The sequence below is a fragment of the Nomascus leucogenys genome, chromosome 22a (genome assembly GCF_006542625.1).
Source record: "Nomascus leucogenys isolate Asia chromosome 22a, Asia_NLE_v1, whole genome shotgun sequence".
NCBI classification, from domain to species: domain Eukaryota; kingdom Metazoa; phylum Chordata; class Mammalia; order Primates; family Hylobatidae; genus Nomascus; species Nomascus leucogenys.
The window spans coordinates 83,160,859-83,176,034 of record NC_044402.1 but is presented as its reverse complement, the minus strand read 5'-3'; the positions used below and the strand labels follow the sequence as shown (position 1 = coordinate 83,176,034).

At 33.0% G+C, this 15,176-nt stretch overlaps 1 protein-coding gene across 2 annotated transcripts in view; it reads right to left on the bottom strand.

The window, feature by feature from the left end:
- The window catches only part of DNAJC10 (DnaJ heat shock protein family (Hsp40) member C10), a 59,519-nt gene that overhangs the window by 30,923 nt on the left and 13,420 nt on the right, over positions 1-15,176 (bottom strand). For both annotated transcript variants that reach the window (XM_030802738.1, XM_030802737.1), the window contains 7 exons: positions 14,674-14,767; positions 13,512-13,589; positions 12,100-12,143; positions 8,300-8,437; positions 4,307-4,396; positions 3,342-3,455; positions 987-1,101 (listed from right to left, as the gene is read on the bottom strand). In XM_030802738.1, coding sequence (XP_030658598.1) covers positions 987-1,101; positions 3,342-3,455; positions 4,307-4,396; positions 8,300-8,437; positions 12,100-12,143; positions 13,512-13,589; positions 14,674-14,767 — 673 coding nt within the window. The remainder of the gene's footprint in view (positions 1-986; positions 1,102-3,341; positions 3,456-4,306; positions 4,397-8,299; positions 8,438-12,099; positions 12,144-13,511; positions 13,590-14,673; positions 14,768-15,176) is intronic.

The window sequence follows — 15,176 nt, the reverse complement described above, 5'->3', positions numbered from 1 at the left end:
GATAAAAACGAATCAGGTATGCAAGGCTTTTGGCAGAATGTCTGACTTGTAGACAGCAGTGAATAAACAGTAGTTACTGTGAGGGTTATCTTACCCCAAGCCTTTGCTTATAAAGTTCCTCCAGCCTAGAGGTCTCACTTCTTTCTCCCCTATAGTTGCTTGGGGAAATTGAGCACTTCATGCTCAATTCAAACACCACTTCTTGACCTCTACTATGCAGAAGTCTATTTGATCTTGTTGTAGTTAATATACAATGACCATTAAAGTTTTTATGTTTTCTTATGGATCTCCCTCCTCCATTCCCTACTACACTACTTTAAACTTCTTGAAGGAGTTCATGTCTTACAAATTTATATCCTCAACATTGAAAGCAGTGCTAGGTGCTAATGGGCATTTCATCGGTATCTGTTATTCACTTAACTGTATGGTAGTTGGTAGTCTGTGTGTTTCTTTTGCTATATTTGACCTCTTTCAGGACAAGGACTCTGCTGTAGTCCAAACTCTTGGAATTGAGACTGAACTCACATGAATGCAGAGCTAAAGTCCCAAATAAGCTGAAATAAAATTATAAATGCAAGAAAGATAACAAGGCAGTTAATGGAGAAGTCTGGAAGTCTAGTGGGAGAAAAATCCAAAAGAGTGTCTGGAAATTGCCTATAATGGCTGAGATGATACACATGGCAAGCTGGAATATAAACTGCAGGTGTTGCTTACTTTTGCGAACAAGCAGGACTTAAATTTCTCACTAGCTTGACTTATCACCAGAAACCCTGATCAAAATACTGAATAGAGAAAAGGCATTTATGTTAAAAAGAAGGGTAAAGAGAATAAAATGACTACATATAATTCAAAATACCTGTCCTCATATTTACTGAGAAAAGTTATTTACAATAAGCATGTCCATACAAAATAAGTTTAAAAAGCACAATTAGAAAACTTCTATTTGAAAATGAAGCTAAGTTTTTTATCATTTTTTCCATTCTTACCATGATGAATTTCGTATTCTGTGGTTCCTTGTCCTTTAAATACTGCTAGAGACGGCTGAAAAACATACAGATTACTACAGATGTCTGGTGCAGTGGAACAGTCAAACCTGCCAACCTAAAGGAGAAAAAGAAGGTCAAATTTGATAAAAATACTGTCTTACCCATTTGATTTGTAAATATTCATGATAATCCAAAAATGGCATTGCCCTAACGACACAGTTTTTAAACAGAAGCTAATAGGCTATGAAAATATGACACAGAAATAATTCATTTACATTTAATACTAAGACTCAATTTAGTCAAAAAATGCTTCCTAGAGTGTTAAAAAAAACCTGAGGAATTCCCAAGAAAATATGAAGTTATTTCAGAAACCTACTTTTTGAAGATGTAGAGAATGTTTATATAATCTTGAGATAGAGAAGAGATCACTTTCAGAAGCAGAAATAATGAAGAAAAAAGTGATGTTTTCAAACAGCGTGAAAAAGAAAAGCGTAAGCACAACAGCCAAATGATAAACCAGGAACAAATCTGTGGCATTTAAGACAGAAGATCCATTAAGAAACAAGATGGGCCAGGTGCATTGGCTCATGACTATAATCCCAGCACTTGGGGAGGCTGAGGTAGCTGAATCGCCTGAGGTCAGGAGTTTGAGATCAGCCTGACCAATATGGTGAAACCACGTCTCTACTAAAAATACAAAAATTAGCCAGGCGTGGTGGCACACACCCGTAGTCCCAGCTACTTGGTAGGCTGAGGCAGGAGAACTGCTTGAATCCGGGGGGTGGAGGTTGCAGTGAGCAGAGATCACACCACTGCACTCCAGCCTGGCTGACAGAGTGACACTACATTGCATTGAAAAAAAAAGAAATACAGAAAGAAAAAGCTGGACAAACATCCCATCAGAAAAAAGAAAATGGGCCACAGATATAAAGAGAAAATTAACTAGAGAACAATTATGATTTGTTAATAATCATGAAAAAGTATTTTCCCCCAACCAGTTGAAAGCAATTAAATGAAAGTAAATATTGTTAACATATCACTTGTGGCCTATCGGAATTGTGAAGATTATAAAGAACGACAGAACCATGGTAGGCACAGCATGGAGAAATGGCCACTCACGTGCTGTCAGTGAGATTATAAACTGATAAAACTTTCTGGAGGACTCTAGTAATGTGAATAAAAACCATTTAAGAAAACATAACCTTGAGTTGAAAATTTCCCATATGGCTAGGTGTAGTGGCTCATGCCTGTAATCCCAGCACTTTGGGAGGCTGAGGTGGGCGGATCACCTGAGGTCAGGAGTTCAAGGCCAGCTTGGCCAACATGGAGAAACCCAGTCTCTATTAATAAAGTACAAAAATTAGCCGGACTTGGTGGCATGTGCCTGTAGTCCCAGCTACTCAGGAGGGAATCACTGGAACCCGGAATCACTTGAACCCGTGAGGCTGAGGTTGCAGTGAGTCAAGAGCACGCCACTGCACTCCAGCCTAGGTGACAGAATGACTCTGTCTCAAAAGAAAAAGAAAAGAAAATTTCCCATACTAAAGACAAGTTCTGCATCATTTGATATAAAAAATAAAGGAAACAACATAAAATCAGTAAGAGAGGATTACCAATTATGGCATAACCATATAGTAAGCCACTATGTAGCCTTTAGGGAATAAGGAGGATATACATGTGCACATGGATATAGAGATTTTACATCCATATACATATATATGCATTTTTACAGGTCTGTGAAAAAGTTAATGATATTGCTGTATGGCAAAAGTTTAAAAAAAGCATATAGGGAATCCATTTTGATTAAAACACAGACATATAAATTTACATGTGTATGTCTATTACAATGGCCGTTACAATATGTATGCATGTGCACACATACACATATGCCTACATATGCATATGGGCACTCACAAAATGTTTAAATGGTTATGTAGAGTAAATACACAGCAGGGTTATGAACAATGTTAAGAGTATGGGTGATTTTTTTTAGATAATTGCTTTATTTTTATACTTATTTATTGTTCTGATTTTTAAACAATGACCAAGAATTACTTATATAAAGTAATAAGAATTTAAAAAATGGAAAGATAACCTCTTACAGTATGCATTCCAGAAAAATTGTATGATACAGGTTTATCAAATGCCAAAATAAATGAAAATTAACCACTTTCAGATAACATATAAACTTTTAATGAAAAAGAGGAAAAGAAAGCACAAACCAAGACTAAAAGCACTTATAGGCTTCTTATAATTTCAAATAAGAGTTTTTATGTTATTTAAAATTTAATTATATGTATTAAATTAACAACAAAGTACACCAGCAGAAGGCTAGGCAGAATACATTTTTCTTACTTGAATATGATCATTTTTAAGTAGAGTTTTTAGTTTTTTCAACTCAGGATCATTTGAATTTTCATTTTTTCCAAAATGAAAAAATAAGAGCCACCGATGATGAGCCAAACGATCCTTAAAAGTGATAAAGAAAAGGAAATGTCAGAGATGGGAAATTCTAAGGGTTCTAATCTTCATTTCTATGACTTAAAGTTAGTTTTAGCTCCCCTACCCATTATTTCAAAATACTGTCTAAAATTCGGACCCATTCATTCTCTTATTTTGTAGTTTACTTAGAATAATACTACGTAAAATAAACAAATATTACAGGAGGGTTAGTCACTAAATTATAAAATCTTAAAGTAGATGACTGCCAAAAACAAATACATGATTTTAAGAGCATATAGCTAAAAAGTTGGTTGGCAAAGTTGTCAGCTTTTTCAGGCTTAGCAGATAAGATCTGGTAGTGATACAGACTTCAAAAGATCTGTGGTTAGGAAGTATTTCGTTTTGTGCAAAAGTAACTGGTTTTTGCCACTACTTTCAAATGGCAAAAACTGCAATTACTTTTGCACCAACCTAATAGAAAAAAAACTGATTCTACCATAAGCAATATTTCTCAGCATTCTATCCATAAACTGAATACTTCTTCTTAGTAATCAATATAATCCGTTCTGTAAGCAAGAACAAAAAGTTACGAATGAGATCGAAAGTTGCTCTGATTAAAATTCTGCCTTTTCTGATGTTCCTTTTGAAGCCCACCTTCAGGACTGAGTAGGTTTTCCAGAACTACAGATCCATCCTGAATTAGCAACACCAGATCTCCAATTAGAATTTAACCTACAACTGACTAATACATAATCCTTTGAAACTGCTACTTTCAATTCTCTCTAGAGATGAATAAAACAAATGCCGATTTTAAAATGTTAAGACTTGAAATGTTACAAACATTCATTGCTACTTATCATTATTAATAAAAACATTACCTCTAGTGTGTTTGCCGAAAGTAGCTCAAAATCTGGAAGATTATGTATTACTTCCAAATATATTTCTTTAGCATCCAATGAGTTAAGAAACTAGAAAAAGAAAATCACATTGTAATCTTTTTGAATAAATATTCATTATATTTGATATCTTTCGTTTTTTCAATTTCCAATGTAGTATTTTTAGGAAAACGATTATAGAAGGTAAATAGTTTTTCAAACAATTCCAAATGTCTTTTTTCAAAAAAAAGTGTATTTTGGCAATTATCAAAAATATTATATAACTAAGCTGTTTCTTAAATAGTGATATACAATAAATTCCATTATAAGGTGTTGCATTAACGGAATTTTTAATTACCTATGATGTGTATTCTATAAAAATCCTCAGAATAATCCTGAGTGACCTCCCAATCATCAAGAAAAACCACATTATGTTTAGCTTAATTTTAATGCAAACCATGTTTTACAGAATGCCAATGTTTTACACATTCACTTAAGAATTTTTATAACACTAGAAGGAAGAATAATAGACTATCAAAGACACTTCATTCCCCAACCAGTAATTAAGATTAATTAAGAGGAACTTAGAAGTGCAAAATTGGAATGGACTTATTGCTCATTATAGAGGTTTTCATTTAAAAACCAAACCATTTAGGAGTTTTTAGAGTAAAATATAATGATACAGATCTTATCTTAAACTTGTTTTCGGCCTGAGTCTCTTATTTAAAACACAAATGAGTATAAAAGGCCTTTCTAACAAATCTTTTTTATTTCTGTCAATATTTTATCCTCAGCATACTTTGTCATATAACTCTCTCTGCTGGTCTCTCAATGACGCAGCTGTTATTATAAAGAATGCAGCAATGGTTACATCAAGAAAATGTATATGGAAGTTGACAAAACAGTTTAATATATGTCTTTAATTACGAACCATCTATGTTTAACAGTTTAAGTATTACTTGAAAGATCTAAAATTCACTAAAAACTTGTACGAACAATCATGGAATCCACAGCTTAATCATGCTAGACATGAGAACAAACATATGGCTAAAAATAATAGGTACAACATAAGAATAAAAATTCAGGTTTTTTTCCTAAGATTCTTTTCTTAAAACTAAAAAAAAATACATACATATATATGTATAATATACATATATACACATGTGTGTGTGTGTGTGTGTGTGTGTGTGTATATATATATATATATATATATATGGCATAAACATTCTTAGAGGTCTATATGAAATAGTTCCTGCTATCAAAGAGCTTAAAATGCCAAAACAAATCTTTCACGCCTCAGTTCTACATCTTATTCACTTTAGTCCTATTCACTATGAAGACTTTTACTAAAATGCCTATTACACAGCCCATATAAACTTGCAGTGATTAATCTACTAGAATCTCATTATAAACCTGTTTCTGTTAGAGAATTTGTTAGTTACACCTATAAACGATTGCTGTCTTATATAGCCTCTGAATTCCACCTTCCAGATATATTTAGCCGGCATACTGTTTTATACTTTTTAAAACCTGAATGCGGCCGGGCGCAGTGGCTCACGCCTGTAATCCCAGCACTTTGGGAGGCCGAGGTCGGTGGATCACAAGGTCAGGAGATCGAGACCATCCTGGCTAACAGGGTGAAACCCCACCTCTACTAAAAGTACAAAAAATTAGCTGGGCATGGCGGCGTGCGCCTGTAGTCCCAGCTACTCGGGAGGCTGAGGCAGGAGAATGGTGTGAACCCAGGAGGTGGAGCCTGCAGTGAGCAGAGACCGCGCCACTGCACTCCAGCCTGGCCGACAGGGCAAAACTCCATCTCAAAAACAAAAAAACAAACAAACAAACAAACCTGAATGCTTTTGGGGAGGGACAAGTAGTGTTTAATTCACCACTCCCTGTTATTACATTTCCAGAGTCACTCATTTCTGTTTCCTGTCTCAGACAGCCTTTGACCTTGTAATTTTCTATCATGAAGTCCCGAGATTATAATACTCAAGGCAAGAGGCTCTATTGTTGGACAGCGTGTAGGCAATGCTTGTGGACTGATGGCACAGAATAAACAAGTACAACTTTTCCGGAGGGCAATCTGGCAATACCAATTGAGTTTAAAATGGTCACAGTGCTCCCATTCTAAACAGATAACTGAAAAACTGCACAAGGATAAAGATACAAGATTGCTCATTACAACATTGCTTATCATCTTGAGAAAGTAGAAACACACACCAAGAAAGAACTCATTAAACTAAGTATGTCACTTCTAGTCAGTGACTTACCATCCAGGGATCATTAATTACTTCAAGGATAATGTATACATATTCATTTATAAAATAATAAAGTATGCATATAAAATGTACATTTTTTAAATAAGAAAGTATTTTCCTGATACACTGAGTGAAAAAACTAGATTACAAAATAGAATCTACTATATGATCCCATTTATGAAAAATTACATATCTGTATCCATCCATCCATTTGATGTGTATAAACACATTTTAAAGATAAAGCCATAGATTTTCTTGAATTGGTTATAAGGTATGAGAAAAAGAGAAATCAAGAATAACTGCAGGGCATTTGGCTTGAATAATAAAGGACAGAGTTTTCATCAAATAATATGGGAAAAAACTGGATGAAGCAGATTTATGGGGGGATATTGGGAATATGGTTATAGGCATTTAAATTTGAGACACTAATATCCCAGGGGAGACATTGAATGAGCAGTGATATATACGTATGTACACACATACATATACATACACAAGCACACACACACACATCCACACATATATGTATAGGTGGATGTGTATAATACATCTGGAGTGGAGAATAGAGGTTTGAGTTACAGATATAAACTAGAGAATTGCTGGCACAAAGTAGTAATTACATATATATTTCAGTAGAGAGCTGGATGGGCATTTACCAAGATTTGATGGTGGCTGTCTATTAGTGATTTGGTTTTAGGGAATTTTGCATCTTCTTTTACAGCTCTGTGCCATATATGAATTTCTGAAATGAGTATATGTTATCTTTATCAACATCTAAAAAAGCAGAATTAAAGTACAGAGGGAAAACTAAGGGAGATTTGTCTTATCAGAGTCTTTATTTTCTTTTGGGATTCCGTAGCGACCCATCCAATATCCCACTATTTATCTCAGCTCCTTGACAACTAGATTGACCTTCAGTTTCCTCACTCAAACTTAAGGAGGTATACTACATTACAAGATGTCAAAACTGAGTTTACACCAGAATCCCACGGGGTGCTTTAGAAAAATGCTTAGGCCCCAGCCAAAACTACCACTGATGTATATTTTTAACATTAGAAAATAAACAATTAGGTTGGGCGCGGTGACTCACGCCTGTAATCCCAACTCTCTGGGAGGCCGAGGTGGGCGGATCATCTGAGGTCAGGAGTTCAAGACCAGCCTGGCCAACATGGCAAAACCCCATCTCTACTAAAAGTACAAAAATTAGCCAGGCGTGATGGCAGGTGCCTGTAATACCAGCTATTCAGGAGGCTGAGGCAGAAGAATCACTTGAACCCAGGAGGCAGAGGTTGCACTGAGCCGAGATCGCACCACTGCACTACAGCCTGGGTGACAAGAGCGAGATTCCATCTCAAAAAAAAAAGAAAATAAACAATTAAATAGAAAACAACAAAAACTCATGGTATAAATGCTCTTTCGTATAACCTAGGAATGTACTCCATACTTTTGGGGTTTAAAAATATAATGGTTTTAAATGTAAGGTAATTTTAAATGTAAAGACGTAATGACTTTAAATGAAATGTAATCGTCAGTTTAAAAATAATCCTTAAATTTTATAATTCGAAGCATGTATTAAAAAGAATCTCAGAAATTAAGTATCTGTTCTAAATAAGGGTTCCACAATCAGACAATATAAATTGTTCATTTCTTTGCTCACTGCTTACAAAAATAATGTATTATTTTTGAGGGTGTTTGTACATTATATGTAAAGAAATTAGTTTAAAGTGATTCATACCAAAATACTGTTTTTCTCTTTGTTATTTAAAGTGGCTCCAGGAGGAAAATAAGCAGTAGTACTTGTTGTAATATCTAAGCTTTTACAAAGGTTATCCTGGGTGGCACAGTCCATCCATCCTACATTAACAAGACCATCCTAAAATGGAAAGAAACAAAAAACAAACCATGTTGTAAATGGGAGGCAAAAAGTTAAAGGGATTTAGAGCTTTACTAAGCTAAAAACACAATTTTTCTACCATAAAACTTCATGCCTTAGTTCTACAGCAAAGTTAAAAAGTAGATTTCTAATATTATAAATTACTTTTTAGTACATTTAGAAATATTAAGTGCAAAAAATTGTACTAACTTGAGAAATGGTTTTTCCCTAACAGTAGAAATCTACTTTTTATAATTCTACAAATCCACAAAAAACTACATTTACAATTTTTATAGAAAGTGAGCTGTCCAATAGTCTTTCAGGTTAAAGAAAATAAACCAAACTACTGTTTAAGACTTTTCATTATGGCTATCCTTTTAATAATTATACAGTTTATGAGACATTCTCTGTATGTGTCTACAATGTGCATTTAAGTTAGTATCTTCCTAGTTTTCATCTACAGTGGCTAAGCTAATCCTTTAGTGAGCTCCAAAAATCCTGTACAAAAAGTACATTTCTCATAACCTTAAGTTACTGAAAAAAATTTCTGGACTGGGCAAGTTAGTACACAAACAGAGTTCTAACATACATTCAACTGGGATCTCAGAAAGATAAGGGAGAATGAGACAGAAACAAAAAGTGAAATACCAGCTGACAGGTTTCCACAACTGATGAAAGATATTAACGTATAGTGATCAAGAAGTCCAGTTAATGTCAATCAGAATAAATAAGAAACTCAGACCTATGTGTATCATAATGAAACTTCAGAAAATCACAAACAATTAATAGCTAAGAAAGAATAGATCTTGATCTAGGTGGTGTTACATGGGAGCATATATATGTAAAAATTAAGTTGTACACTTAAGATGTATTCACTTTACTGCATTTAAGACAGAACTTAGAAAAAAACATATTTGATTAAAATTTACAACAGCAAAGTTTCAGAGGTAGTAAAATAATTTCTGTTTAGTACTCTTGCGTTACGTAGCAAATGAGTAAGTCAGGATACATGTACAAAATTTCTAGGATACCCATTAAATGAACAATAAAAGGATGGGTAACCAAAGAGCTAGTAGAGATGGGAAATGAAATTTTAAAAATCACTTGATTAATCCAAAAGAAGCAAAAAAGAAAGAAAAAAGGACTATAAAACAGGTAGGACAAATATAAAACTGACAAGATGGTAAGCATAGAGCCAAATATATCAAGAATAACATTAAATGTAAATGGACTAAGATAAAAAATGGCAACTACATAAATACAAAACCTAATTACACGCTGATTGCAGGCAATAAATATAAGGATACAGTAAGGGTGACAGTAAAAAATGGAAAAATGCCAACATTAAGCAAAAGAAAGCTGGTGTAGCTATAGTAGTATCAGTCAAGGTAGACTTGGAGGCAAAAGGCATGAAAGGAGATCAAGAGGGTCATTTCATCAGGTTAGAGATTCAAATCACCAAGAAAACATACAATTCTAAATTAATATCCATCTAATAAAGCATCAAAATAGATAATAAAAATTGACAGAAACAAAGGAAATAGAAATATCCACAAAGTAGTGGAGGATACTAAGACACTCTCAGTTATTGATAGAATAGGCAGACAATAAAATTATTAAGATCTAGAGGATTTGATTAACATAGCTAACAAACTGGACCCAACTGATTTTATAGAAATGTGTACCTGTGAATTACAGGATTTATTTTCAAATGCATATGAAACATTTATAAAAATTTACCATATGTTGGGCCATGAAACAAGGCTTAACTTAAAAAAACTGATTCCACGTTCATTATCCACAGTAGAATCAAGCTAGCCAAAAATAACAAAATTACTTTTAAAAATACCCTTTATGATTAGGAAGAAAAAATATAGAATCTGTGATTCAAAGAGAAATAAAAATGGAAGATTAAAAAATATTTTGAACTGATAATCAAAATACTATATATATATCAAAATAGAAGATGTACCTAAAGCTGTAGTCACTAATTTATAATCTAAATTCATATATTAGAAAGGAAAGCCTGAAGATCAATGAACTAATCATTCAAGAACAGCAAATTAAATCATAAAAAAGTAGAGGGAAGGAAATACTGTATTTAAGTCAATGAAATCAAGAAACTGGCAGTAAAAAAAAAAAAAAAATCAATAAAGCTAAAACTTGAGACTTTGAAGAGACTTATAAAGCTTAAAAAACCTCTCCTTGGACAGAATAAGAATAAAAGAGATGAGACATACACACAAAATATGATCAGAAAGTAAGAAAGAACATCACTATAGATACTAGAGATATAAAAAATAGGATATTATGTACAATTTTTATAGTAATACATTTACACATTTGCTTCAAAGAACAAAGTCTTAGAAAAACAGAATTTACCAAATAGAGGAAGTAGAAAATCTGTCTATCTATCTATCTATCTATCTATCTGAGAGAGATTGGAGAAAAGTCTATAAATATGGATTCAAAGACAACTTCAGGCCCAGATGGTTTCTTGATAAATTCTACCAAAAAAAGAAAAAAAAAAAGTTGAGAAAGAAATAACACCAGTTGTACAGAAACTGTTTCCAAAGAAGAGAAAAAGAGAGAATACTTTCCAACACATTTAAAGGCCAGCCTAACTTTGATGCTAAAAGTGCACAGACTTTACTGGAAAGGAAAAATATAGGCCAATCACTCTGATCACCAAATATTAAAAAAAAATAATAAAGATACTAATGCTCAGTCCTCACCCTCAAATATTTTGATTTAATTGATCTGGGGGACCTGGTTTTTTTTTTTTTTAGTATTTTTAAAAGCTCCTCAGGTGATTCTAATGTGTAGTGTTGAAAAACTAAAGGCCTAGGCATAGGGTGAAATAAGGAAAGGGAAATGAAACAAAAGCATACTAAGTTGGTGATTTTAAATATCAAATAAAACAGAATTTGTGTAAACAAATCCATAATGCACAAAGAGAAATAAATAGCCACCAAAGGATATAATGATCATACTGCTGCCAACAATATAATGTCAAAATATGTAAAGGAAGAACTGACAGAAATATAAGAAATGGATAAATCAATGATTGATGGTAGAGATTTTAATATACCCCTCTTAGAAATTATAGATCATGTAGTCCAAAAACAACATGATGAATAAATCTGATCTAATAAATGTAATATTACACCTAACATAGAGGATACTATTATATTCAAGCTCACAAAGAATTTCCACAATTTTCACAACTGACAATTTGTATGGCTTTGTCAAGCCACAAAGCCACAAACCGTATTTCAATGGTGTTAAAAAATCAACATCACTCAGCTACTTCCCAGCCATAACATGAGAGCTATATACATTAAAAAAATGACTAAAAAAGAAAACAACAAAAGATAAAGTTGGGAAATGACAAAATAACATGTAACTTCAGTTGAAGAGGAACTTATAAATTACAGAATACTTAAAAAGTAAATGACACTTAGAATTGATACTTCAAAATTTGTTGAACGTAGCTAATTATTCAGGAAAAAATACATAGCTATGAATACAGTCATCAGAAAATAAGATTACAAATAGGTGAGTTAAATGTTCAAGAAATAAGGGAAGAAAATGTTTCAAATCAATTTCTAAACGTGTTTTTTTACATGGTGATATAGTTTTACAAAATGATTGATGCTTACCAACATGCCACTAAGCCTGAGTCGTGTCTGTGAAGTCAAACAATCTGGGGACAAAAAAACCTTATGAGGCAGTTTTACCTTTATTAAGCCTAATGAAAATACTTGCATTTGCCTTTCCCCCAAATTACCATGTTCATTTGAAGGCAATTAATTGAGCTGGACTCTATTGATAAATATGGAAATCCTTGTACACACACACACACACACACACTCCCTCACTCCCTCTTTCTTTAATTCTCTCCCTTTAATTTCTAGGATGTCTAGCTACACAGAAAATAATTTTCTCTCTTTAGGTTAATACTCTCAATCTCTCCTATCAACAATCGCTTTTACCCAAGAGATCTCAAAATTGGGGGGAAATAAAATGTAATCAATATTTGATAAAAGTATATAAAGGATCCTCAAAATACAATAAAATCTTTAAATAGTGCCTTCACTATTTTTATGAAAGTTCTGTAAATATGAACACTAGAATACAATGAGAGAAGATTTAGAAGAAAGAGAGCTATAGCATCACAGAGCCTACAAAGACAGGGTGAAGCAATTTACCTGAGGTGAGAAGTAAAAGAATCTCAGAGAATGTAAGAACTTTTGTTCATGTGTGGATGAACAGAAATTTGGGCAATAGGCCAAAATGAGACAAAATCCCTTGGTGATTAGTTAAGTTTAAGGCTGACGTTTTGCTGCAAGGCAGCGTCTTCCTAGCATAGGCCTTACAGGATGGGGTAATGGGTTGATTTGTTACAAGGCAGTACCTTTTCGATATAGCAGCATGAAGGCTGAGAGATGAAATGTGGGGAAAAGACTCATGTTGGGATTAAATACATGCAAATACATTGAGTTATAATATTTTGTTATCTTAGACCAATTTTTAACCAACCACATCGTTTGAACACAGTTTACAGTTTGTGGCTTGCTATGCAGAGTACTGAATTTTCAACTTAATTTATTCAAGGAAAGGTTCCTAGAAGAAGCTGTCATCTTCAAATATATAATTGTATGAGGCAAATCTATGTATGTTTGAGAGATATATACAAGCATGAAGCAAAGTCCATATTTCCAGAAAATTATTATTTTGGGAGGGGTTAGAGCTGTAAACAACTAGTTATTTTTGCAAATTGTCAAATAACATCTGTGGCTACCTGAAGGTACAATTTATCATGAGTCTATTTAAGCTGAAAAACTGGTCCACTGAACATAAAAACATAAAGGATACATTAAAAAATGAATAATAACCTCATGTGTAAAATAATGAAGAAGGCGAATATTCATTAAGTAAAAAAAATTGTAATCTTGGGCATAAATTGCAGTTTCTAGTACTTAATAATCAATTACAGTAGCATACTTAAAACTGTCACGAAAAATTTAAATGTCATGTTCTCTTCATTCCAACAAAATTAAAATAGTATTACCTCCTCCTTTTGAACAAAAAGTGATCAGCCAGCCAATACCAGCAGCAAAAGCAGTTTGTATGGAGTTAACAAAATTTCCTTAAAAAAAAAAAAGAAAAAAAGCAAATCCTGATCACCTATTACTCCTTTACTAATGGAAACAGTTTTCTAAGTAATTTTTCCTTTCTAATCTCACCCTCTTCTAATCTACTCTGAGTTTTACCAGTTATCTTTCCAAAGATACTCTTGAGTATGACAAATTCCTTCAATGGCTCTCCAATTTTTTCATCATATAAAAACTAAATTCATTATTTCATTAAGAAAAAAACTCAAATTGGCAAGTTAGGCCCCTGTGACTTGAGCTTTGTCTACCTATTTAGCCAGCTATATTATATTTCCCCACATCACTTGACCCAATTATTCATCTTTTTGTCAGATTCATGAAGTATTGCCACTTCTGCAAATACACAGTGATCTCCTAAGGCTTCCTATTCATTTTCATAACAGATTGGATATGACTTCTTTCAACAAGTATTTTCTAACTCTCTTTTCCCCAGCTGGGTTGTTTTACGTATCTTATGCTTCCTTAAGCTCTCTAATAATAGTTACTATATTGCATTTTAATTGTTTACTAATGTTTTCCTCACTAATGAAGTCACCGATGGCAGAGATTATATATTTTATTACTGCAGCCCTACTATTTAATAGTTTCTGACACGTAACTTTACTCAATGAATAAAATGAACACCTTGAGCACAAATACTATTATTAGCTTAATCTGCCTAAAGGCAGTTAATGAGTTAAAAGCCTAAGATTAGAAGCATTTTTAAACTTTACAATTAAACAGAATAGGTTTGAATTTACTGACTGATAAGCATACTTAAAAAAGCAATAAAACACTTGTATTACAAAACATTTTTTGCACTTTGAGAGATGCCTTTTTACCCTAGCCCTATCTCATATCCATTTACTATATCTTGATAGTTCAAGTTTCTGTACAAATTTAACTAGTTTGTTAAATTCTGCAGAGTTCAGAGTAAATGACACAATTCCCTTCTAAGAAACATGGAAAAGACACTTTACAATTTCAATACCATGACCAAAATGTTAATATTGCCATTAAAAACAAAATACTGATTTCAAAATACCCTGAAAATCAAGCAAATTAAGAAAATAAAATTACCTGTCCAAAGTTCTGTCACTGTACTTCTAACATGCTGCATTGCAAAACTCACTAAACTCTCCTTTGATCTGTCTCCATGATATTTCACTGGGGCCTATTGGTTTTTGTAAGAAGAGAAACATCTTTTACTTTTTCTCTTTAAAACTCAATAAAAATAATACCAGAGTTGGATTTTTACATTATCTTGAATAATGCAGCAAAGTTCTATTTTTCAATAGCAGAATGTATTTCCAAATGATATCCTGATAATCTTGACAGTACAGATTCTATGGAACACATTTTAATAATACCATTTATAATAGTTTCAGGTTCATCACTGGAAACTAAGAAAAAAGATATCAGAGCTTTACATTCAATGAGACAACACTTGTAAAATACTTTGTAAACTACCAAATACAATATACATATTGTATAAATTATGTTCCTTAAGACAGAAACTGAAATTGGCCAACATTTAATTTTAAAATACAGCAAAGTCAATGGTGTTTGGCCAGGCACCGTGG